Below are 25571 nucleotides of genomic sequence, written 5' to 3'. Positions count from 1 at the left end.
ATGGATTGTTTTTTTTTTTTTAAGATTTTATTTATTTATTTGAGAGAGAGAATGAGAGAGAGAGAGAGCACATGAGAGGGGGGAGGGTCAGAGGGAGAAGCAGACCCCCCGCTAAGCAAGGAGCCCGATGCGGGACTCGATCCCGGGACTCCAGGATCATGACCTGAGCCGAAGGCAGTCGCTTAACCAACTGAGCCACCCAGGCGCCCAAAAATGGATTGTTTTTTGTTCTCATTCCAGAGATTCTGATTCAGTAGATCTGTTGAGGGTCTGAAAATGTGCATTTCAAACATGCTCACAGATGATGATGATATTGTGGTCCACTAAATAACACTGCTTTTAACACAGGTCTTAAGGAATTCCTACTGATAAAGTTCCAAGAAGTTAAGTTCACATAAAAAATACATTTAAAAAATCCACCATGAGTAAGAGAAGAAACAAAGTATAGAATCAAACCCACAAAGACAGCAATTATTGGAATTATAGTATATTGAATACATTTAAAGATTAATGTGGGTATTGTATGAATGATATAAGTGTGATGAAGAATTAGGTTATCAAAGTTGACCAGGCACTTTTAAAACAAGAATCAAATAAAACTTCTACAAATAAAAAGTAGCACTTGAAATTTCAAACTCAGTGTATAGATTAAAACACAGATTAGATCACGTTTTTTCCAACTTCAGCACTATTGACCATTTGGGCCAGATAATTCCTTATTTTATGAAGGGTACACTATGCATTATGCGATGCTTATCAGCATTTCTGGTGTCTACTCAGGAGATTCTAGTAGCAATCATCAGGTTGTGATAATGAAAAATTCCTCCAGACATTGTCAAATGTCCCTCGGTGGACAAAATTACTCGTGGTTAAGAACTGTGGGATTAGACAAAGTTGAAGAGACAAAGTGAAATGGAAGAGATATCTCAGAAACTTATTCAGGATATAGACTGAAAGAAACAAAGAAATAAAAAATATGAAAGAAGTTGTCAAAACCAGAGGATAAACTGATAAGACCTATCATAAACCTTTTCAATTTATAAAAATAAAGATTAGATAAAATGTGAAAGACATAATCTTGGAAGAGAAAATAGAAACATTTTCAGAACAGATGTAATATGCCAATTACATGAAACTGCAAAATATCAAAAGTAAAGAGAAGATATTAAAAGCAATTGGGGAGGGTGGGCAGATTATATTATATATATTCCTATACATAAAACAATGTCAATTAAGCCAGAAGAGAATGGGATAATACTTTGAAGTACAGAAAGAAAATCTTAGCCTATAATTATAATTCCAACAAAAGTACCTTTCAAGAATGAGACCAAAATAAAGACATTTTTAAGTGAATTGTAGCTGAGAGAGCTACTTCCAATTGATCATCACTAAAGAAACCTCTGAAAGGTCTCCTTCAAAAGGATGGATCTTAGAGGAATGTATGAGATGCAAGGAGGAATGGTGAGCAGAGAATATGCTAAGCTTTTGGGTAAATTTAAAAATAACTTTCCTGAAAATCAACAAAAATAATGTTTACTTTGTCAATGTTAAACAACAACAACAACAACATAGAACTAAATCTCAAACAATAGTTGGGGGTAAAATCTACAATATTTTACTGTTTGAGAGAAGAGTAAAGATATTAATTTTAGGCTTCATTTAAATATGTAACTTAAAAAAATAAAAAGAGAATGATTTCCAAGCTAGTGAAGGAAAATAAATAAAACTAAACTAAACCAAACCAAACCAAATCAATAGAAATAAAACTAAATCCAACACAATCTAAAAGAGGACATGGATAGAAACAAGAACATATACACAATGAAATAATGAAAAAAATGTGATAAATAAGCAAAAAAAAAAGGGGGGGGGAAGTGAATCTATATCAGCAATCATAATCTGTGCAAATGTACTAAATTTTCCAGAGGAAAAGGTTGTTAAAGTGGTATAAAAAATTCAAATATCTGTTTTTTATGAAAGTCATACCTAAAACACAAAGATGTAGAAAAATTGAAAGTAAAGGATTGGCAAAAAAAGACATACCAAGCAAATGCTAAACCTAATAAAATGGTTTCAGCTATATTAGTATCAGAGAAAAATCTATCTTAAGGTAAAAAGTATTACTAGAAATAAACTGGGTCACTAGCTAGTGATAAAAGGTTCATAGCACCAGATACCTGTTGCACTTCTAAACTGCTAAATAAATAAAAATGGTCAGAACTTCAAGTATAAATGCCATCAAATTTGCCACCATTAAACACAACTTAGTAATCAACAGATCAAGCAGTAAGAAGTAAATAAAAATGGATATTTGAATACAAAATGCTGTACCCAACAACTGGAGACTATACATTCTTTTCAGCCACAAATGGGACATTTATGACAACTGATAATGTTCTAGTCCATAAAACAAGTCTAAATTAATTCCAAAGAATCAATAAAAATAAAGTTACAAATGAATAACAAATAGATGCCTAACAAAACTTAGAATTTATAAATTGAAACACACACAACTAAATAACCCATGGACAAAAAGGAAATCATTAAAGAAATTAAAAATTATTTTAAAATAAATTAACAAAATAAATAAAAATACAGCTTATCAGAATTTATGGTTTGTAGTTAAGGCAGTATTTAGAGTGAAATTAATAGCTAAATGCTCAATTTCAAACAGAAAAAATAAAATTACAAGCTAAGCAATCAACCAATAAGCTAAAGAATAATACAACAAATTCAAAGTAAGAGAAGAAAATAAAAATAAGAAGAGAAATTAGTGAATTTGAGAATGAAGATAAAATAGACTCAACAGGGTCATGAAAAAAGACTAATAAAATTGACAAATAGCTGGCAAGTCTAAAAAGAAAAAAAACTCTCACATTTTAGGAATAAAAACAGGTAAAACAACTACAGATGCTGCCAAAATTGAGAACTAATAAGAAAATGTTATGATAAATTTTATGTCAACAAACATGAAAATGTCAGTGAAGTTAACAAGTTACTAAAAAAATTAAAATTACTTAAACTGACTCAAAAACTAGAACTTTTGACTAATCAATTCAGAACTGAATTTCAATTATGTCTAAATTTATCAATGGACTCAATATAATTTTAAGAATAAATTAAAAGATTTTCAGAAACCTGACAACCTAATTATAAAATTCACACAGAAGAGCAGAGCCATGAGTAGCTTAGGTGATATTAAAAGTTCTAGCTATTAAAACAGAGTAGTTTAACTCTGGGTAGAAGGGGAATGGAACAAAAAAACAAACAAACGAAAAAACAACCCCTCAGAATTACACTCATGCATGTATGGAAAACTGACACATGATTAAGATAATACAATGAATTCAAAACAATGAATGAAATGAATTATCTGCACATGAGAGAATAAAATATGGACTAGTAATATATTATGCTAAGATCATTATTTTCTATGTGGGAAAAGAAACAAAAGAAAATAATTTCCTATCTTATAGCAATCACACAGTAAGTTCTAGTTAAAGACTTCAGTATGAAATGTAAACTTTAACACTTTTAGAAGAAAAGATAAAAATATATTTATTACCTATGGATTTCTTTAAAAAGTTGCAAAAAAAAATGCTAGCCATAAAGAAAATCTTAATGAATCAAACTAAAATTTTCTCTTCATTAAAATGTAGTATAAGGAATAAAATAAAAATAAGCCAAGTCGGGAATGATGCAACACAGAGAACAGAAAATGGATTCTTACTGACAATATCAATACTCTCTTTTAAAATTATCAAAAAGTTAATAATCCTCCATTAAAAAATAAACAAAAGACATTATGGGATCTTTTACCAAGGTGAAAATGAAAGGTAAATAGACCCATGAAAAGACATTTCAGACTTTAGGTTGAAATATAAAGTGTTGTTACTTTAATTCACTGGGTTGGTAAAAATAAAAATGTTGGATAATAAAAGCACTGACAAGAACAAAGAGCAACAGGAGCTTTTATTACAGTGTTGGTGCCAGTAATTGTTGCAACTACTGTGAAACAGCTTTGGCATCATATAGTAAAATTATGACTCACTAATTCCACCCCTATGTGTATTTAGAAAACTGTGAATCAAGGCCCATGTGCGGTAATACTCGTGAAGGCATTGTTCAAAATAGGCAAAATTTGGAGAAAATAAAAACGCCCATTTAACAGAATGGATATATAAACTGTGGCATATTCAAACAAACAGAGATCATTCATTAGTGAAAATCAATGTATTAATGCTAAAAGCATCAGCAAAGATGAACTCAAACTTAATGTGGAGCAAAAAGAGGATAGCATGATTTAACTTAAATGAATTTAAAACTAGGCAAACAAAGCAAAAAAAAAAAAAAAGTCAATATATTTCCTAGGGATAAAAGCTCATGTGGTAGGTGGGAGGAGCAAGATGCAGAGTCCCAAGAATTCATCTAGATAGGTATCAAACCATTCTGAACACCTACAAACTCAACAGGAGATCAAAGAAAAGAATAGCAGCAATTCTATGAACAGAAAAGTGACCACTTTCTGGAAGGTAGGAGGTGTGGAGAAATGAATCTGAGGCAATATTCGGGAAGATAGACCACAGGGCGAGGGAGCCAGCTACCGGCAAGTGATAGAACAGCAGAGCACAAATGAGAACTTTTAGAAGTCTGCTCCTCTGAGGGACGTTGCTCCAGTGGCCAAGTGGGGGGTGGAACCCTCACGGGACAGTGTGGTCGCAGGACCTCAGGGTCACAGAAAGACCGGGGGTGCCTAAGTGTGGCTGAGCTCCCAGGTGTTGGAGCGGGGAAGCCGGCTGCAGAGATGGAGCCGAGGCGTGGGCTCTGAGCTTGGGGTTGCCATAAACTGTGATCCGTGGCACAGTCGGGCCACTGCTCCTCCAGCAGGGACCCAACAAGCAGCAGATCCAGGGAGACTCCCCTTCCTCCCCCAGGAGGAGCAGCTCGGGAGCACACTGCAGGGATCTGCTGGGTTTGGAGACTCCAAAGGGGGTCGTGTGCCAGAGATAGAAACACTTGGTCACAGGCAGGGTGAGCACAGAGTGCAGCCAGAGACTGGGGAGACAGGAGTGATTCACTGCTTTTCTCTGGGGGTGCACTGAGGAGTGGGGCCCTGAGTTCTCGGCTCCTCTGGGGTGGAGATTGGGAGGCTGCCATTTTCACTCTTGTCCTCCAAAGCTGTATGGAAAGCTTGCAGGGAACAAAAGCTCCCGAGAGCAAACCCGAGCAGATTACTTAGCCTGGACCCAGCAAGGGCGGGACAATTCTGCCTCCGGCAAAGATATCTGAGAACCACTGTGACAAGCCCCTCCCCCAGAAGATGAGCAAGAACATCCAGCCACAACCAAGTTTACCTAATCAATGAGAATGGCAGAACTCCAGTGCTAGGGGAATACTACACATAGAATTCATGGCTTTTTTTTACCATGATTCTTTAGTCTTTCAAAGTTAATTTTTTAAAATTTTCTTTATTTTTTTCTTTTCCTATTTTTTTAACTTTCCTTCTTTCCTTTTTCAACCAACATCTTACCAATTCCTTTTTAAAAATGTTTTTTAATTTTCATTTTTACAGTCTATTCTATCCCTTCATTGTATTTAAGCTTATTTTTTGTATATATATAAGTTTTTCTTTCTTTAAAATTTTGGGATACAGTTTCTTCTAACAGACTAAAATATAACCTAAATCTAGTGTATGGCTTTGTTTTAGTCTCCCACCTGATGACATTCTCTCATTTAAAAAAAATTTTTTTTCTTCCCTTTTTCAACCAGTGTCTTATCAATTCCTTTTTAAAAATCTTTTAAAATTTTCATCTTTACAGTCATATTCTATCCCTTCATCATATTTACCCTTATTTTTGTATATTTATATGTTTTTTCTTTAAAATTTTGGGAGGCAGTTTCTTCTAACAAACCAAAATATACCCAAAATCAAGTGTGTGACTCTGTTCTATTCACCATCCTGATCATATTCTTTTTCTTTTTTCCCCTTCTTATACCCCCGGTTTCGGTTTCTGCTGATTTGTTCTGTGCATATTTTTCTGGGGTCATTGGTATCCTTTTAGCATTTTATTCTCTCATTCATCTATTCTTCTCTGGACAAAATGATGAAACAGAAAAACTCACCTCAAAAAAAGAACAAGAGGCAGTACTGACTGCCAGGGACCTAATCAATACCGACATTAGTAAGATGTCAGAACCAGAGTTCAGAATGATGATTACAAAGATACTAGCTGGGCTTGAAAAAGCATAGGAGATACTAGAGAATCCCTTTCTGGAGAAATAAAAGAACTAAAATCTAACCAATTTCAAATAAAAAAAGGCTATTAATGAGGTGCAATAAAAAATGGAGGCTCTAACTGCTAGGATAAATGAGGCAGAAGAAAGAATTAGTGATATAGAAGACCAAATGATGGAGAATAAAGGAGCTGAGAAAAAGAGAGATAAACAGCTACTGGATCACAAGGGGAGAATTCGAGAGATAAGTAATACCATAAGATGAAACAATATTAGAATAATTGGGATCCCAGATGAAGAAGAAAGAGAGAGAGGGGCAGAAGGTATATTGGAGCAAATTATAGTGGAGACCTTCCCTAATTTGGGGAAGGAAACAGGCATCAAAATCCAGGAGGCAGAGAGAAGCCCCCTCAAAATCAATAAGGATAGGTCAACACCCCGACATCTAATAGTAAAACTTACAAGTCTCAGAGACAAAGAGAAAATCCTGAAAGCAGCTCAGGACAAGAGGTCTGTAACCTACAGCGGTAGAAACATTAGATTGGCAGCAGACCTATCCACAGAGACCTGGCAGGCCAGAAAGGACTGGCATGATATATTCAGGGCACTAAATGAGAAAAATCTGCAGCCAAGAATACTATATCCAGCTAGGCTGTCATTGAAAATAGGAGAGACAAAAAACTTCCAGGACAAACAAGAACTAAAAGAATTTGTGAACACCAAACCAGCCCTACAAGAAATATTGAAAGGGGTCCTCTAAGCAAAGAGAGAGCCTAAAAGTAACATAGATCAGAAAGGAACAGAGACAATATACAGTAACAGTCACCTTACAGGTAATACAATGGCAGTAAATTCATATCTTTCAATAGTTACCCTGAATGTAAATGGGGTAAATGCCCCAACCAAAAGACACAGGGTATCAGATTGGATTAAAAAAAACAAGACCCATCGATATGCTGTCTGCAAGAGACCCATCTTAGGCCCAAAGACACCTCCAGATTTAAAGTGAGGGGGTGGAAAAACTTTTACCATGCCAATGGACATCAAAAGAAAGCTGGGTGGCAATCCTTATATCAGACAAACTAGATTTTAAACCAAAGACTATAATAAGACATGAGGAAGGACACTATATCATACTTAAAGGGTCTATCCAACAAGAAGATATAACAATTTTAAATATCTATGCCCCTAACATGGGAGGAGTTAACTATATAAGCCAACTAATAACAAAATCAAAGAAACACATTGACAATAATACAATAATATTAGGGGACTTTAACACCCCCCTCACTGAAATGGACAGATCATCTAAGCAAAAGATCAACAAGGAAATAAAGGCTTTAAATGACACACTGGACCAGATGGACTTCACAGATATATTCAGAACATTCCACCCCAAAGCAACAGAATACACATTCTTCTCTAGTGCCCATGGAACATTCTCCAGAATAGATCACATCCTGGGTCACAAATGAGGTCTCAACCAGTATCAAAAGATTGGAATCATTCCCTGCATATTTTTGGACCATAATGCTTTGAAACTAGAACTCAATCACAAGAGGAAAGTCAGAAAGAACTCAAATACATGGAGGCTAAAGAGCATCCTACTAAAGAATGAATGGGTCAACCAGGAAATTAAAGAAGAATTTAAAAATTCATGGAAACCAATGAAAATGAAAACACAACTGTTCAAAAGCTTTGGGATGCAGCAAAGGCAGTCCTAAGAGGAAACTATATAGCAATACAAGCCTTTCTCAAGAAACAAGAAAGGTCTCAAGTACACAACCTAACCCTACACCTAAAGGAGCTGGAGAAAGAACAGCAAATAAAGCCTAAACCCAGCAGCAGAAGAGAAATAATAAAGATCAGAGCAGAAATCAATGAAATAGAAACCAAAAGAACAGTAGAACAGATCAACGAAACTAGGAGCTGGTTCTTTGAAAGCATTAACAAGATTGATAAACCCCTGGCCAGACTTATCAAAAAGAAAAGAGAAAGGACCCAAATAAAATCATGAATGGAAGAGGAGAGATCACAACCAACACCAAAGAAATACAAACAATTATAAGAACATATTATGAGCAACTATATGCCAGCAAATTAGATAATTTGGAAGAAATGGATGCATTCCTAGAGACATAAAAACTACCAAAACTGAACCAGGAAGAAATAGAAAACCTGAACAGACCCATAACCAGTAAGGAAATTGAAGCAGTAATCAAAAAATCTCCCAACACACAAGAGCCCAGGGCCAGATGGCTTCCCAGGGGAATTCTTCCCAACATTTAAAGAAGAATAAATACCTATTCTTCTGAAACTGTTCCAGAAAACAGAAATGGAAGGAAAACTTCCAAACTCATTTTATGAGGCCAGCATTACCTTGATCCCAAAACCAGACAAAGACCCCATCAAAAAGGAGAATTACAGACCAATATCCCTGATGAACATGGATGCAAAAATTCTCACCAAAATATTAGCCAATAGGATCCGACACATCATCAAAAGAATTATTCACCACGACCAAGTGGGATTTATACTGGGCTGCAAGGTTGGTTCAACATCTGCAAATCAATCAATGTGATACAATACATTAATAAAAGAAAGAACAAGAACCAAATGATCCTCTCAATAGATGCAGAAAAAGCATTTGACAAAGGACAGTATCCTTTCTTGATTAAAACACTTCAACAAACTGAGGGTTCTAGAGGGAAGGGGGGTGGGGGTTGGGTTAGCCTGGTGATAGATATTAAAGAGGGCATGTATTAAATGGAACACTGGGTGTTATACGCAAACAATGAATCATGGAACACTGCATCAAAAACTAATGATGTAATGTATGGTGATTAACATAACATAATAAAAAAAAAAGAAAAAAGAAACTCTTCACAGTGTAAGGATAGAGGGTACATTCCTCAATATCATAAAAGCCATCTATGAAAAACCCACAGCGAATATCATTCTCAATGGGGAAAAACTGAGAGCTTTTCCCCTAAGGTCAGGAACACAGCAGGGATGTTCACTATCACCACTGCTATTCAACATAGTACTAGAAATCCTAGCCTCAGCAATCAGACAACAAAAAGAAATAAAAGGTACCTGACTCGGCAAAGAAGAAGTCAAACTCTCACTCTTTGCAGATGATATGATACTTTATGTGGAAAACCCAAAAGACTCCACCCAAAACTGCTAGAACTCATATAGGAATTCAGTAAAGTGTCAGGGTGTAAAATCAATGCACAGAAATCAGTTGCATTTATATCCACCAACAACAAGACAGAAGAAAGAGAAATTAAGGAGGTGATCCCATTTACAATTGTACCCAAAACCATAAGATACCTAGGAATAAATCTAACCAAAGAGGCAAAGAATCTGTACTCAGAAAACTATAGAATACTCATGAAAGAAATTGAGGAAGACACAAAGTATGGAAAAACGTTCCATGCTCATGGATTGGAAGAACAAATATTGTGAAAATGTCTCTGCTACTTAGAGCAATCTACACATTTAATTCAATCCCTATCAAAATACCATCAACTTTTTTCACAGAAATGGAACAAATAATCCTAAAATTTTTATGGAACAAAAAAGACATCAGAGGAATGTTGAAAAAGAAAAACAAAGCTGGTGGCATCACAATTCCGGACTCCAAGCTCTTTTACAAAGCTGTAATCATCAAGACAGTATGGTACTGGCACAAAAACAGACACATAGATCAATGGAACAGAATAGAGAGCCCAGAAATGGACCCTCAACTCTATGGTCAACTAATCTTCGACAAAGCAGGAAAGAATATACAAAGGAAAAAAGACAGTCTCTTCAACAAATGGTGTTGGGAAAATTGGACAGCCACATGCAGAAGAATGAAACTGGACCATTTCCTTACACCACACACAAAAATAGACTCAAAATGGATGAAAGACCTAAATGTGAGACAGGAATCCATCAAAATCCATGAGGAGAACACAGTCAGCAACCTCTTCGACCTCAGCTGCAGCAACTTCTTCCTAGAAACATCGCCAAAGGCAGGGGAAGCAAGGGCAAAAATGAACTATTGGGACTTCATCAGGATAAAAAGCTTTTGCACAGCAAAGGAAACAGTCAACAAAACCAAAAGACAACTGACAGAATGGGAGAAGATATTTGTAAATGACATATCAGATAAAGGGCTAGTATCCAAAATCTATAAAAGACTTTTCAAACTCAATACCCAAAGAACAAATAATCCAATCAAGAAATGGGCAGAAGACATGAACAGACATTTCTGCAAAGAAGACATCCAAATGGACAACAGACACAGCACTCAACATGTGTGTGCTCAACATCACTCAGTATCAGGGAAATCCAAATCAAAACCTCAATGAGATACCACCTCACACCAGTCAGAATGGCTAAAATTAACAAGTCAGGAAACAACAGATGTTGGCAAGGATGCAGAGAAAGGGGAACCCTCCTACACTGTTGGTGGGAATGCAAGCTGGTGCAGCCACTCTGGAAAACAGTACAGAGGTTTCTCAAAAAGTTGAAAATAGAGCTACGCTATGACCCAGCAATTGCACTACCGGGTATTTACCCCAAAGATACAAATGTAGTGTTCCGAAGGGCATGTGCATCCCAATGTTTATAGCAGCAATATCCACAATAGCCAAGCTATAGAAAAAGCCTAGATGTCCATCAATAGATGAATGGATAAAGAAGATGTGGTATAGGGGCGCCTGGGTGGCTCAGTCGTTAAGTGCCTGCCTTCAGCTCAGGTCATGATCCTAGGGTCCTGGGATCGAGCCCCGCATTGGGTTCCCTGCTCGGCAGGAAGCCTGCTTCTCTCTCTCCCACTCCCCCTGCTTGTGTTCCCTCTCTCACTGTGTCTCTCTCTGTCAAATAAATAAATAAAATCTTTAAAAAAAAAAAAGAAGATGTGGTATATATATACAATGGAATATTATGCAGCCATCAAAAAATGAAATCTTGCCATTCGCAATGACAGAGATGGAACTAGAGGGTATAATTATGCTAAGAGAAATAAGTCAATCAGAGAAAGACAAGTATCATATGATCTCACTGATATGAGGAATTTGAGAAACAAGACAGAGGATCATAGGGGAAGGGAGGGAAAAATGAAACAGGATGAAACCAGAGAGGGAGACAAAGTATAAGAAACTCTTAATCTCAGGAAACAAGCTGAGGGTTGCTGGAGTGGTGGGAGTGGAAGAGATGGGGTGGCCGGGTGATAGACATTGGGGAGGGTATGTGCTATGGTGAGTGCTGTGAATTGTGTAAGACTGATGAATCACAGACCTATACCCCTGAAGCAAATAATACATTATATGTTAATAAAAAAAAAAGCAAAAAAAAAGCTGAATGGAGGGAAGTTAGCAGCATCCACGAGACTGATCTACGTTGGCCGCAAATCTAGAACACTGCACTGTAGTGGTAAAGAGACCAAAAAAAAAAAAAAAAAAAGCTCGTGGTAAAATAAAGAAAGCCTAGGAAAGATTAAAACAAAGTTCAAGACAGCAGTGTCTTGTGTGAGGTAGGGAGCGTATGGTTAGGGAAGAGAATCCAGGAGACTTTACAGAAAGTGGAAATGTCCTATTCTTTATGGTAGTGGTGGATATGTGACAATTTTTTTCCCCTTAAACTCTACATATTTATGAAATACATTACTTTTATGCTACATTTCATAGTTAGGATCTTTTTTTTTTTTAAAGATTTTATTTATTTATTTGTCAGTGAAAGAGAGAGAGCACACAAGCAGGGAGAGCTGCAGGCAGAGGGAGAAACAGGCTCCTTGCTGAGCAAGGAGCCCAATGCGGGACTTGATCCCAGGACCCTGGGGTCATGAACTGAGCTGAAGGCAGATGCCCAACCGACTGAGCCCCTCAGGCATCCCCATAGTTAGACTCTTTTAAAAAGTTCAGTTATATAGGTATACCGCTAGCATCAAGTGAATAATTTGATGATTTGGTTTTGGTTATTATCGAATTATTTCAACCTTTCTCATGATTCAAAAGAGAACACAATATGACTTTCCTTTGATAGATCCTCTTATGCATATATTCCTATCTTCTTGAAAGAGCTAATCTGCATTGATCACCAAGTGATCTGTGATGGTAAGCCCCTATGTGGATTAAATTTGATGCAGTGAACCTGAAAGTATGACCCCACCAATGGTAACCAATGTTTCATTTTTACCAGGAGATTTTCAGTTTGTGTCTGTTCAACTGGTATAATTATGATAGTGTCTCTTTTTTTCTCTCCAAAGTGCCCCAGTTTGGAGAAAAATTATATAATCATTCCTAAAGCTATCAATTATCAATATAATTTACCATGAATTAGGTTTTCTCCACCCACAGACTAGAGAGAATTCTACAGTATCATTGACTTTCTTTCTTGTTTTCATGGAATTGTTCCTAATGCAAAGTGACATTATTAGTGTTATTCATGCTAATAAATTAGAAATCATTATATCTGTACACGTTATATATTAAATTGAATAAAAAGGATAGAATATTTCACCTGAGATACATAGAAAACAGACAGAAGTGCCTTTTGCTTGAACTGTTTAATTTTTCTATTTTTGTGCTTGTAGGTTACATAACCTAGAGACAAAATGAGTTTTTTCTAAAACATGTCTTTTCTATAACGCCTTGCAGTTGTGTCTATTAAATTTGTACTAAAGAGAAAGAGTGTGAGGAAGAGCTGTGCTGGACTTAAAATTAAACCAATTATCCCTAAGTTTAGTAGTCACAGCAACAGTGACAAGAGAATTGTTTAAAACAAAACCTGCAGATCTGCAAGACTTTGAACATTGACATTTCTAATACTTCCTTCATTTAACAATACTTTTTAATTCTGAAGAAAATTGCAAACTTGAAAAAGTCACAATTACATTCTATGATTAAGGCAATAAAACAATGAAAGCTGTTGTGAAATAAAATTATGTCATAATGCGAAAATTGTATTTAAGCTGCATTTAAAAATAAACGCAACACCCAACAAAAGAAAACATCAAAGGAGAGAAGGGAGAAAGTGGTGTAATGGAATGTGATGATGAACTGAACACATTTTTCCCTCCTCTCCCAAATCCCATCTGATGAAATGGCAGAATCTATAAGTATGCCTATATCTGTTTCTATATCTGCATCTGGATCACATCTGTGTATGTATCCATCCATGTCATTTATAGTTATACCTACCTCTTTCTATATTCCTATATTCACATTTTTATTTGATAGAAATATAAATACTTCTATATATATTTATATACACAATACATATATGACAAAAACCACAAATGCATTGTAAAACATTTTTAACAGTAAAACATTTTTAACAGAATGACAGGAAGCAGATGAAATCAGATATTAAGTGAAGCCAAATACAGAGGAAACAAAACCTAAAAATACATTTAATAGAAGACATTTGTGAAAGTTAGAGTAATCTGGAGAAACTCTCAACCCAGATGAACAAGTATGAAGAATTGCAATTGTCATACCTGTGTAAAGGACAGTAAACACAGAACGCAACTCTGATTCAAGCACATAGGACATGCAACTCCTCTCAGTATGCTTGTCAGAATTCATCAGTGACTTCAGTTCCTTCATTTTTCCATACTTGAGAAAATGGATTTAAGCGTGCCCTTTGTTGGGGGCTAGTCCTGGGCTGGTTCGTTTCCCCTCATATAAACAAGGTAATAAATGTGAAGGTGCTTTATAAACCATCACATATAATGAAAATGTTACTACTGTCATCCTCTACCACCACCGCTGGCACCACCACAACTACCACCGTCTTTACCCATCCCTTTTTTTCAACCAAAAAGTTCTACCTGGGTTCTCTGTCTGATAATGGAGACTACTGCACTCCTTTATTTTATTTTTTAAATTTTATTTATTCATTTTAGAGACAGAGTGAGTGAGGGCAAGTAGGGGTAGGGGCAGAGGGAGAGAATCCTCAAGCAGACTCCCCACTGAGCACGAAGCCCAGTGCAGGGCTCGATCCCACGACCCATGAGATCATGACCTGAGCCGAAACCAAGAGTTGGACGCTTAACCAACTGAGCCACCCAATCTCCCCTACCACACTCCTTTAAACCTTTACTAATTCTGACTTCTGGAATTCTGGCTTCTGACCTCTGCACACTCCTTGGCCTTGACCTAGAATCAAAGACTCAGGTATGAAAGGAAATCATACAAACCATCCACTTTTTGAGGCCCCTGTACAATGGCCCCCATTGAATCCAGTCTAGTGACAAAGAGCTCATTACTTCTCAATGGAGCTACCTCATCACTGGACATCTACAATGATCAGAAAATGCTTCTTTACTTAGACACTCAAAAGACACTGCTTATTAGCATCAAGCCCCTTTATTTTATTTCTTACCATGAGATTTATAAGATTGAGAAGGTCAAGCAGGGCCATAGTATGTTCCAAAGGAAAAGAAGAAAGGAGAATCTAGTGATTTGGTAACTATTAGGCCATAGCCTTATTTTGGGGAAGTAAAATATATTTTAAGTTTTCAATGGGATTTAATCCAACTTAGTGGTCAGAGTCAAGCTATAGTTAGGAACAGAGTGTACTTATATCTGGAAACCTCTGTAATCTCATCTTGAAAACTGTTATAAGCTGTTATAGCATCATAAGCTGTTGGAAATCAAATAGGTATGAAACCATTTGGTGAGGGGGAATGAAATCTCAACACCCAAGAGACTTGATTATCAAAGTATCCATCAATATTCCTCTTAAAACAATCTCCATTCAGAAACGAGTATTAATTTGTTCTGTTGGGATTATTTTTCAAATCCTCATTTGCTTTCTCTGTGACAAGCCTCTCATTTCTCCCATGTACACACATCTTACATAAATCCTAAGTATTCCATGTAGGGAGCAATTATTTTTATCTGTTTTTTTTTTTTAAGATTTTATTTATTTATTTGACAGAGACACAGTGAGAGAGGGAACACAAGCAGGGGGAGTGGGAGAGGGAGAAGCAGGCTTCCCATGGAGCAGGGAGCCCGATGCGGGGCTCAATCCCAGGACCCTGGGACCATGACCTGAGCTGAAGGCAGACGCTTAACGACTGAGCCACCCGGGCGCCCATATTTTTATCTGTTTTTATATCATCAGTAAATGTTCATAAAAGTAATCATTCCCTAACTACTTGACTAAGGAGTCTCATTTTCTCAGATAATCATTTTGCCATTAACTGAGATTGAGTTCTTAACATCTTTGGTTTCATGGATGGGTTTTGGGGGAGTCCGTGAACCTTCTGATATATGTTAAATTTTTTCTATAAGTGCACTTCTCTTGGAAAAATTTCCAGAGCTTTCATCCAATTCTAAAAGAGTCTATGTCCCTAAAATGTTAAGAATCACTGGTTTAGAGAGTGAATATGTGGTGTGAATCTTTAAAGTCGAAAATCTATATTTTCCGGTTATGAATTAATCATGTATTCTTGTGTTAAGGAATCTTTTTAATAGATCCAAATGCTTTTGGACATTAAAAATCATTTATAATCTTCTTTATTCTGCAGACCATACTCATCATAGTGTATTTTCAATGTATAAGGGATACTCATTCTCATTTAAATAAAAAAATATAAAATATAAATAAATATATATATTTCATCTATATGTATGTATTTTTTTTCTTACAGAGAAAGCATATGCTACTGCTACAAGAATCCTGAATGGAATCTGAAGATTCTGCTCAGAACCCAGTTTTAGCACTGACTGGCATATATGACCTTGAGCAAAATCATCTCGGCTCTTGGGAGTTTTGTTATGTTATATGGAAATGTTTAAATGCTGCTTAATAATGTTCACTGTATGATATATATTTATGTGCAGATTTCAGCTCAGTACCTCTGAAAGAGTATGGGGCCTACCTAGACTTTTCCAGTATGTAAAGGACAATCTGTTATCTCTGTCATCAGGTGCTTATTTGACTAATAGTTGTCCAAACGTCATCATGCCATTATTCTCCAATGTGTATGGCCAGCTGTGCCTATAACTTTCTATCAATTTTTCAACAGGTTGAGGTAATATGACTTGTTATTAACATTTTCCTTAATCTTGTTAGGCAGTTGCTTGAGAAATTTGATACGCTGCTTTGTCTTAAAATCTTCCAAAATAGCTATGAGGATTTGAGACAAAAGTGGACATGACAGTACCTCTGGAACATTACAGTTTAAACCACCTATAAAGTGCTAATGCACAATTTTACTGTGAATTTAATAACTGTTCAACTAACTTCTGTCATTTTCACTTTCTTACTTATATTTAAATTATCATACATAAAATACAGAATTTATATTTTTGCATGTTTTAGTGATTTCATATAATTTTTTAATGAGACAGTCAATATGGTGGAGTACTCAATATAGGGTCTTTGAAGCCAGATGGAGATCTAATCTGGCTCTATCCTTTGCTGGCAGTGTAGCCTGGCCTATTAGTTGGTCTTTCTGAGCTTCAGTTGTTTTTCCTTTGGAAACAATAGGTACACAATAAATGTTAATCATTCATTTATCCATTCATTTAGAATGCTGTGCACCAAGAACTCTGTAAAATAGATCACTGTGCAAATCTAATCTTTATAAGGAAAGGTTCAAAACAATTTGAGTTTTGTTGCACCTATTAATAGCTGGCACATGGGAAACTCTCAATAGATATTGGTTGGGTTAATTAATTAATTAATTATATGATGAGTATCTTTTAAGCTACACTGACTCCAAATTCCATCATCTAGCCATTTGGTATAATTAATACATAGATATTGCCCCTCCTCTGTGACTACATCCATTCTAAAATTATTTACTATGCAGGGCAGGGCCAAGGATCGCTCTATTCACCATTACTGCCCTCCCACTATTACCCCGTTATTCTGACTTCCTATCCTCTAATAAAATCCTGCTGCTTCCACCACTAACCAACACCATGTAGTGGTGTCTGGTATTTTATACCTGTCAACACTTTCTAATCATTACAAATTTGATAGTTATAATATAGGAATTTATGGACATGTTAATGAGCATTTCTCAAGTGCGAATAGGATGGGGCATACTTTATTGCGTATAAGTATTTTTGATGAACTGGTTGTTCATGTCCTTACCCATTATTTAAATATTCAATTGTTCTTTTCTTATGAATTTGTTACATTTATTTATTTATTTTAATCTACTCCTTTTGGAATAGGTCAATAGTGATTAAAAAGAATCATTGCATAACTCAAAGGAGGGACAGGCTAGTTACCGTTCTCCCACTTAAAAAACAAAGGATTGGCTCCTTGCCTTGTCAAACTCTCTTGCTTTAGACAGGCATTTGTTCTTTGCTTAATTGCCACCAGCCTCAGCTCTCCTGGAGGCTCATGATTCCCCACATTTTATAGTCACCACAGCATAAATCAACACACACTGAACATTTTGGAATTTACAAACATTCACAAAGGCCAATATCCAGGAATGGGAAACTGACTGAAAAATCTTACACAACAAGTCATTATTTTGGGTTATTACAGTGGTATTTCTATTTCAGGCTTAAGAGAAACCACATAACTTGCTGGTCACTGTCCTGAGAGCAAAAGCTGCAAATGTCACAGAAAAATGTAAATTACATTGTCAGATTTGGTTGATTTTCCAAGGTAAAATATGGGTGGTTAATGGTCACTTATTTATGTGCTATAAAATCTGGAAAAGGGATCATTTATAGGCAGGCTTAAAGTTTTTTGTTGTAAAAAAAAAGAGTCATTTTAGTTTTTATTTTTTAAAAGAGAAAATAAAAGACTTTTATTCTTTATGTTTACCTGGTATTTTGTACCCAGTATTTATACAGTGTAGGAAGAGTTTATTAAACCAGAGGTAAATAAAGGAAACTAAGACACTAAGTTCAAAGCAGTTTACCTGACAGAAACACTTTTTAAACTAGATCTACTTTATATCTTTTAATCCTTTACATGTGTATAATATCATATAATGCTTTTGCACAATTAACTTCAAGTGATCCTTCCTTTATATCTTTCCTCCAATTGATAATTAAACCAAGACTCAGAGATGTTTAAATGCTAATACATGACAGACATAAAACTAATAATAACAAAATAATAATAATGGCCTACTTTATTGAGCAGTTACCTTATTTCAGGCCTTCTGATGAGGGTTTTCCATTTAATTTGTCATTTAATTTTCACACTTAGCCAGAGGATTATTATTACTACTCCTACTTTCATTTTATAGAAGGGTTCAGCTAGTAAATGTCAGAGTCATTTTAACCCAGGTAGTCTGATTCCAGAGCCCTCCCATCCTTTTAATCATGATGCTATACAGTCTACTTCCCAGTGCATATTTATTATTTTTTTCCCTTTTCTTCTTCCACCTCACCACCTTTCTTCCTCCTTTTACCATTAATGCTGAGAAAAAACAAACATAAAAACATAACCCCACAAAACCCTATAATCATCTCAATAAATGCAGAAAAGGCATTTGGCAAAGTACAACATCCATTCTTGATAAAAAAATAAATAAATAAAACTCTCAACAAAGTAGATTTAGTGGAAATATTCCTCAACACAATAAAGGCCATATATGAAAAACCCACATCTAACATCACACTCAATGGTGAAAAATTGAGAGTTTTTCCTCTAAGATTAGGAAGAAGACAAAGATGTCCACTGTCATCACTTTTATTCAACACAGTATTGGAAGTCCTAGCCATAGCAATCAGACAAGAAAAAGAAATAGAAGGCATCCAAATTTGTAAGAAAGAAGTAAAGCTTAAACTATTTCCAGATGACATGATACTATATGTAGAAAACCCTGAAGACTCCACCAAAAACCTACTAGATCTGATAAATGAATTCAGTAAAGTCACAGGATACAGAATTAATATACAGAAATCTGTTGCATTGCAGATTGAAAATGCACTAATAATGAAGTAGAAAGAGAAACTAAGAAAAAATCCCATTTATAATTGCACCAAAAATAATAAAATACCTATTAATAAATTTAACCAAGGAGGTGAAAGACCCATACTCTGAAAACTATAAAGCATGAATTAAAAAAACCCCATAACTCCACAGATAGGGTTAGGATTAGGGATTCATGCTTTCCCCCATTAGCAGTATTAATTGTAATGGGATACAGAGTGGACAAATTTTTCCAACAACTTACAAGATCCAATGCAGCTGCCAGGATGGATGCATCAGGAATTGTCCCTGGCTCACAGCAGTTTAACAGAAACTGAAAGCGCTTCATGCCTTGTCGGATTGCTCCAAGATTCACCACGTTTTTGCTTTTTCCACCATCTTGGTTGGAAGACAGATGGTCATCAAAACTGTGGCAACCTGTAGGTTTTTTCCCATGGTGGAGGAATAAAAGAAACAGTATAATAGGTCACAGATTAAAAAAGAGCTTCAAAGTTATACCAACATGTTTTCTGTAGTGTTGGCCTGAAAACTTTCTCCCTGACTCCACCTCCTTCCTTTCCATCCTAATGCCTGATTTAGACACACCATGACTTTTGGGAATCTGGTGACACATGGCATATGCAAATGCAGAATTTTACATAAATACTTAAATAGAGGATCTGATCATTTTGCTACCAGGTCTCCTCTTTAATACTGGCAAGAGCTCTTAGTATATTTAAAATGATTCTTCCTGTAATCAACAACTAATTTCTATTTTTATTAAAGATGGAATCATTTTACAATTTCATATCTGTTACATAAATTGATATCAAGGCCAGTAACTTGATATCTCAGTTACAATACAAAGAATCATTGACTATTGGAGTTGTAAAGAAGCTTAGAATTTGATCATTTAATTCCAGGATTTCCAAAGTTGGTTATATATTAGAATTACCTAGGAAGTTCCTGAATTTCATCCAGACTTTCAGAATCAGAATTTTAAAAAGTGGAGTATAAGAATTTGTGCTTTGCAAACCTCCCAGAAAGTAATGATGCAGCCAGCCTTACCCAGCACTGTGGTCAGAGACTTGGGAACCACTGATCCTTCCATATCCTTATTTTTCCATAGTTATGCTGCCTATGAATAAGAATCAGCCTGGAGCTTATTAAACACAGAATGTCAAGTCTCATCACTAGAGATTTTGATTCCATGTCTGGGGACTATGGATGTTTTAACAAACATTCCCTGTGATTTATTGATGCAGAAAGTCTAAGGATCACGCATTAAGAAAAAAATGATACAAAGCATTGTTTTTCATCATTTTTATATCCTAGGTACATTTTCAAAAGCCTAAATATCTCCTGACTTTTCTATAGCTTCTAATATATATTTAAAATTTGTTTCTTATTTGAGGGTATTATGTTGAATGTTGTTTTTAAAACCCCACTCAAACCCCTTCTCATGATTCTGAAATGTACCTCTGACACCTAAGAATATACCCCTAGGATGAGAATCACTGACTTAGAGCTTGCTTTAATTTCTGCTCACACCATTCATTTGTGGTTACCAACTCCTGGTTCTCACTGAGAAGTCACAGATGACTTTCCCATATCTTCTGTTATGAATACCCTGATCGCTTCCACCCATTACCCTACTTTCCTACCTGCTGTCTCAGCACAAAGGCACATGTATATATGTCTGGGATTTGTTTTAAAAACATTTAAAAAGCATAAATGATAGATGAAACAATTATGGAAATTTTGATCATTATTGCAAATGGGTGATGGATATTCGGGATTCGTTAGACCATTCTTTTTACTTTTTGTCTATGTTTGAAAATTTTCGTAAGTACAAAAAATGCCTCATAATATAATTAAAATATAATTGGGGCACCTGGGTGGGTCAGTCAGTTAAGTGTCTGCCTTTGGTTCAGGTCATGATCCTGGGGTCCTGTGATCAAACCCCAGGTTGGGCTCCCCACTCAGTGGGGAGTCTGCTTCTCCTTCTCCCTCTGCCCTCCCCCTGCACCTTCTCTCTCTCTCTTGCTCACTCTCTTTCAAATAAATAAATAAAATCTTAAAAAATACTATTAAAATTTTCCATATTTCATTCCTTATGGGTATATTTCCTTTTCAGATGCAAATGCTCCACATTAAAAATTCCATATTCAACACCTTCAGTATTTTTTTTTCCAATTAGTGTGGCATATTTTATATCAACTGCAAAAGGAAGTAGCACACAAAGAATCTGATGGTGGAAAAAATTTAGAAGACAGAATCTCAAATGACACAAATGGTGTATAGCTAAAAGCTACAGATTAGGAAAAAACACTTCCTAGACAGCCTTGTTTCTAGACAGCTGCCTTTCAAAATGTTACTCTGTTTATTTCCTGGGCATTATCAAAACTATCAGAACCAGTAACTTCCTGTGATTTCTTCTACCTATATGTCACTTTATTAATCAATTATATATAGCCCTTTAAGTTACACATATCAGAGAAAATCTCATTGGTTAAAAGACATTATAACCGTAGCAGTCCCTTAAACTTTGAATTTAAGATAGACCCCAAATATTTTTCTTTTTAGTGAATCCAGATGTTTTATTATTTGTTACAATAATACAATAATTAAGATTTACAATACATTCTTTTTAAAAAAGATTTTATTTATTTGCAAGAGAGAGAGAGTGAGCATGAGTGAGGGGGAGGAGGCAGAAGGAGAAGCAGAATCCCCACTGAGCAGGGAGTCTGATGGGGGGCTTGATCCCACGACCCTGAGGTCATGACCTGAACCAAAGGCAGAGGCTTAACTGACTGAGCCACCCAGGTGCCCCAATAAACTTATTCTTACTTAACCAATTTCTTAAGGACAGTTGGCATCATCTTATTGAAAGATGCATTAAGAATAAGCTTTTCATCATTTTTCTTAATATTTATTTGACAAGATAATGAATTCTAAAGGAAGCCTATTTAATATTCCCAGAAGTTCCATTTTGATCAAAAGAACTTCAGAAACAGTATGGCTAAGGAGTCTAAGTAAAATAATGAAAAGAGAAGTGATCAAAACAATCTTTGTCAAGAAGAACCTATATTCTTTGCTTCACAGAATGATGGATATTTATTATAGGTATGAAGATCAGTAGAATCCTATGATCTCAGACATAAGATTCATGCTTATAAGTAAAAGCTATTGATAATGGAAAATTTCGATTGTATCTATATAACATTAATGGATAACCATGTATTTGCTCCCATTTTTGAGCACTTAGTATGTGTTAAATATTGTATGAAATATTTTATAATTAGTTTTTTGTAACAGCCTTATAAGATAAATCTTTAAAGATGATTTTAAAAAAGTGAATAATGGGGTGCCTGGGTGGCTCAGTCATTAAGCATCTGCCTTTGGCTCAGTTCATGATCCCAGGGTCCTGGGATCAAGCCCCACATTGGGCTCTCTGCTCAGCAGGAAGCCTGCTTCTCTCTCTCCCACTCCCCCTGCTTGTGTTCCTGCTCTCGCTATCTCTCTCTGTCAAATAAATAAATAATTTTTTAAAAAAGTGAATGAGAGGGAACAGAGCAGTAAGAACATAGAGAGATACAGAAAGAGGGAACAGATTAACTAGCCCAGTTTAAGTTCATGCAATAGAAAGTTATGAAGTCAGGATTCAAATCCAGACCTGGTGACCACAGCCTGCCTTCTTATCACTATGCCACACTGCATCCCCAGAATACCCAATTGTTTATGGTGAAGGAGGTTAGAGTTTTGTACACGCTGAAAGTAAAGATTAGGTCAGAAAAACTTACCGTAAGAAATAAATCAACATTGTGTATGTTATAAACTGATTGTAAAATTGTTCCCAGTTGGCATTCCATATTGTACTACTAAAAGAAATGTTGAAAAGTAATTTGGTTGTAAAATGCACCTCCTATTCATCTTTTATATAAACTTACTAGGATATAAGGATGCCTCTTGGTTTCCTTGGACATAAGGATTAATTTTTTAGTCTCAATACATTCTATTTGCTATTTTTAAATTAAATTTATTGAGGTATCATTTATAAATTTATATAGAATACAGTTTTTATAATCTGTTAAGCTTAAAAAGGGATATTTCAAAATATAGTATTTCTTTAAGCAGCATTTCCCATGGAATTTATGGCCAAATTGAGCACATAGAAAATATTCAGTAAATTTTATTGATGAAAAAAAACCCACTGGTTTAATAAAATATCTTCTCTCAAAGATAATATTATTTCTAAAATGAAATATTCTTAGTGAATATAAAAACATAAAAGAAAAAGACAGCTGATTACAAATGCAATTACAGTTCTGTTAAATGTTCAGCAGATGTATTTTTCATTTGTTGAATAATTTTTTAGATTTTAAAGAAATTCTATTGGTTATTGCATTTGATCTTAACTCAGTGAAGTTTGAGTACTACATTTAGATTGAAGGTAAGAATGCTTGATGTTTGTTTTCCTTAACAACTTTAAAGAGACAGAGAAATATATAATTAAATTAAAATAATTGAGAAAGAAAAGGACAATACATCTATAATGGATACACAGGAATCATTTATACATATGGATTAGAGAGAGAGAGAGAGACAGAGAAAGGGGGAGAGAGAGGGAGAGAGATGGAGGGAGAGAGAGAGGAAGGGAGAGGGAGAGAAGGAAAGAGGGAGAAAAGGCAAAGCAGTCCCAGAGATAGAGATGTTCACATGGCCAAAGGCAGTAGTTGTAAATTACAATGTACTAAGATAATGGTTTTTTCAGTTTTTTAGAATAGCTGAGGATACCTAGCTACTGCAAGAGATTTCAAAGGAACTATCTCAAAATACCTTTCAAAATTTTTAATAAACCAGAGAACATGGGCAAAGAATGATGGTGATATGCAAGCTATCTTCTCTTGCCAGTCAAAAGCACATGAAATTCTAGATATCAGTCTTAGATTTTATAGTTTTGTCTTCTGGATACACAGAAAGAGACTATATTATTTCAGGTTTGCTGACACAAACTGATCCCAGAATCAGACTCTATCAAGGTTCTTTATCAAGTCTCTCCTATTTGTGAATGAAATATAAAGAATATGTAAAACAATGGCTGAAATATGCAAGAATGGTGGTAAAAAAATCTAGAATAAAAAAGGTCTTTGAGAATGCTAATGATAACATGTTTGGAACTAGACTAAAGATATTGGCCTACTTGAAGAAGGGGATGTAAGGGAATCAGAAGGAAGGTAAACAACTGAATTATGCTTTCATCCTTTCCACCAATGAGAAAAATTCACAAACATGTAAGTACAGAAAAGCTTCGTTAAGGAGGCATCAAATGTGAGAGCCCCTACCCTAAGTTAATTCTCAGTTCCATGAAATTACACTCCAGTGTACAGAACGAACTTACAGAGGTAATCACAGTACTAGTCAAATGACATTCAACTAACACGGCACATACCTGGAGAACACTCTTTATCTTCATACTTCATTCTCAAAACAAAAAACAACAAACAAACAAAAAAGACCACAAAAATCTACTTATAATACTGATGGTTCTGAATGCTAGGTGTATCTTCTCTGAAATATCATGAGGAGTGAAAAGACTCCAAAAGGACTGAAAATGACAAAGGTCCTGTTTGTTAGGAAGATTCTTAAAGCCACAGACTAAGAAGTTTGATGTATGCCCTAGCCAAATTCTGTAAGAGATTAGATAAACAGGAACTTTTTTAAAAACCAGAAGTAATCGTAGGAATCACTGTGGTTTCATGAAGAATACACTGTATTGAACTAAGCTGCATATTTCCTTTAGAGTTATAGTGAAATGAGATATTTTTTGGTAAAATCTGATGTTTTTATAATGAAATGAGAAATGTTTGTTAATTGCTATTAAATTAAGTATATTGTTGGCTGAAAAATCATACCCACAAATTGTTAATTAATAAAAGTCAACTAGAAGCGTCATAAGAGTTATATCTTTGTATTTGTCCTGGTCAGTAATAATAGCAACAGTTTGGATGAAAACAGGGAATGTGTATGTCTCTGCAGATGAATCTTTATAGCACAATTGCAAAGAAGAAAAGGTTCCAAATTCAACTTGGTTTGTGTTCTGTCTCTTAATTTCTTTCCTGGGCATGTGACTTAACCACCTCCCAAGTTAATGAAACAATAAATTTTATTTATTTTGAGATGAAGAATTAATAATGGCTATACCAAAATATAGCATGATATTCATTCATGTGGAGGTGAGTTAGCAAAAGTTAATCCAAATTCAGTACAAGCCAACTATGGGATGTAAAACTTGATAATGCAACCTTAAATTATGTTCATACACTTGCTATATCCCTGGAGCTTAATAGTTACACTATTTATCACACTGATTAAAGTCAAATATGATGCATTGCATTCCATCTGAAGCTCCACATTTTGTAAAGTATATCATCTAGTTAGAA

At 35.3% G+C, this 25571-nt stretch overlaps 1 protein-coding gene across 3 annotated transcripts in view; it reads right to left on the bottom strand.

Annotated features, from left to right (window-relative positions):
* Positions 1-25571, bottom strand: part of UNC80 (unc-80 homolog, NALCN channel complex subunit) — a 225526-nt gene that overhangs the window by 122892 nt on the left and 77063 nt on the right. For all 3 annotated transcript variants that reach the window (XM_021703047.1, XM_044913394.1, XM_021703048.1), the window contains exon 22: positions 19394-19566. In XM_021703047.1, the coding sequence (XP_021558722.1) occupies positions 19394-19566 (173 nt within the window). The remainder of the gene's footprint in view (positions 1-19393; positions 19567-25571) is intronic.

Source organism: Neomonachus schauinslandi, chromosome 3 (assembly GCF_002201575.2).
Source record: "Neomonachus schauinslandi chromosome 3, ASM220157v2, whole genome shotgun sequence".
NCBI classification, from domain to species: domain Eukaryota; kingdom Metazoa; phylum Chordata; class Mammalia; order Carnivora; family Phocidae; genus Neomonachus; species Neomonachus schauinslandi.
The sequence above is the reverse complement of the archived record's forward strand: the minus strand, read 5'-3'. Positions and strand labels throughout refer to the sequence as shown.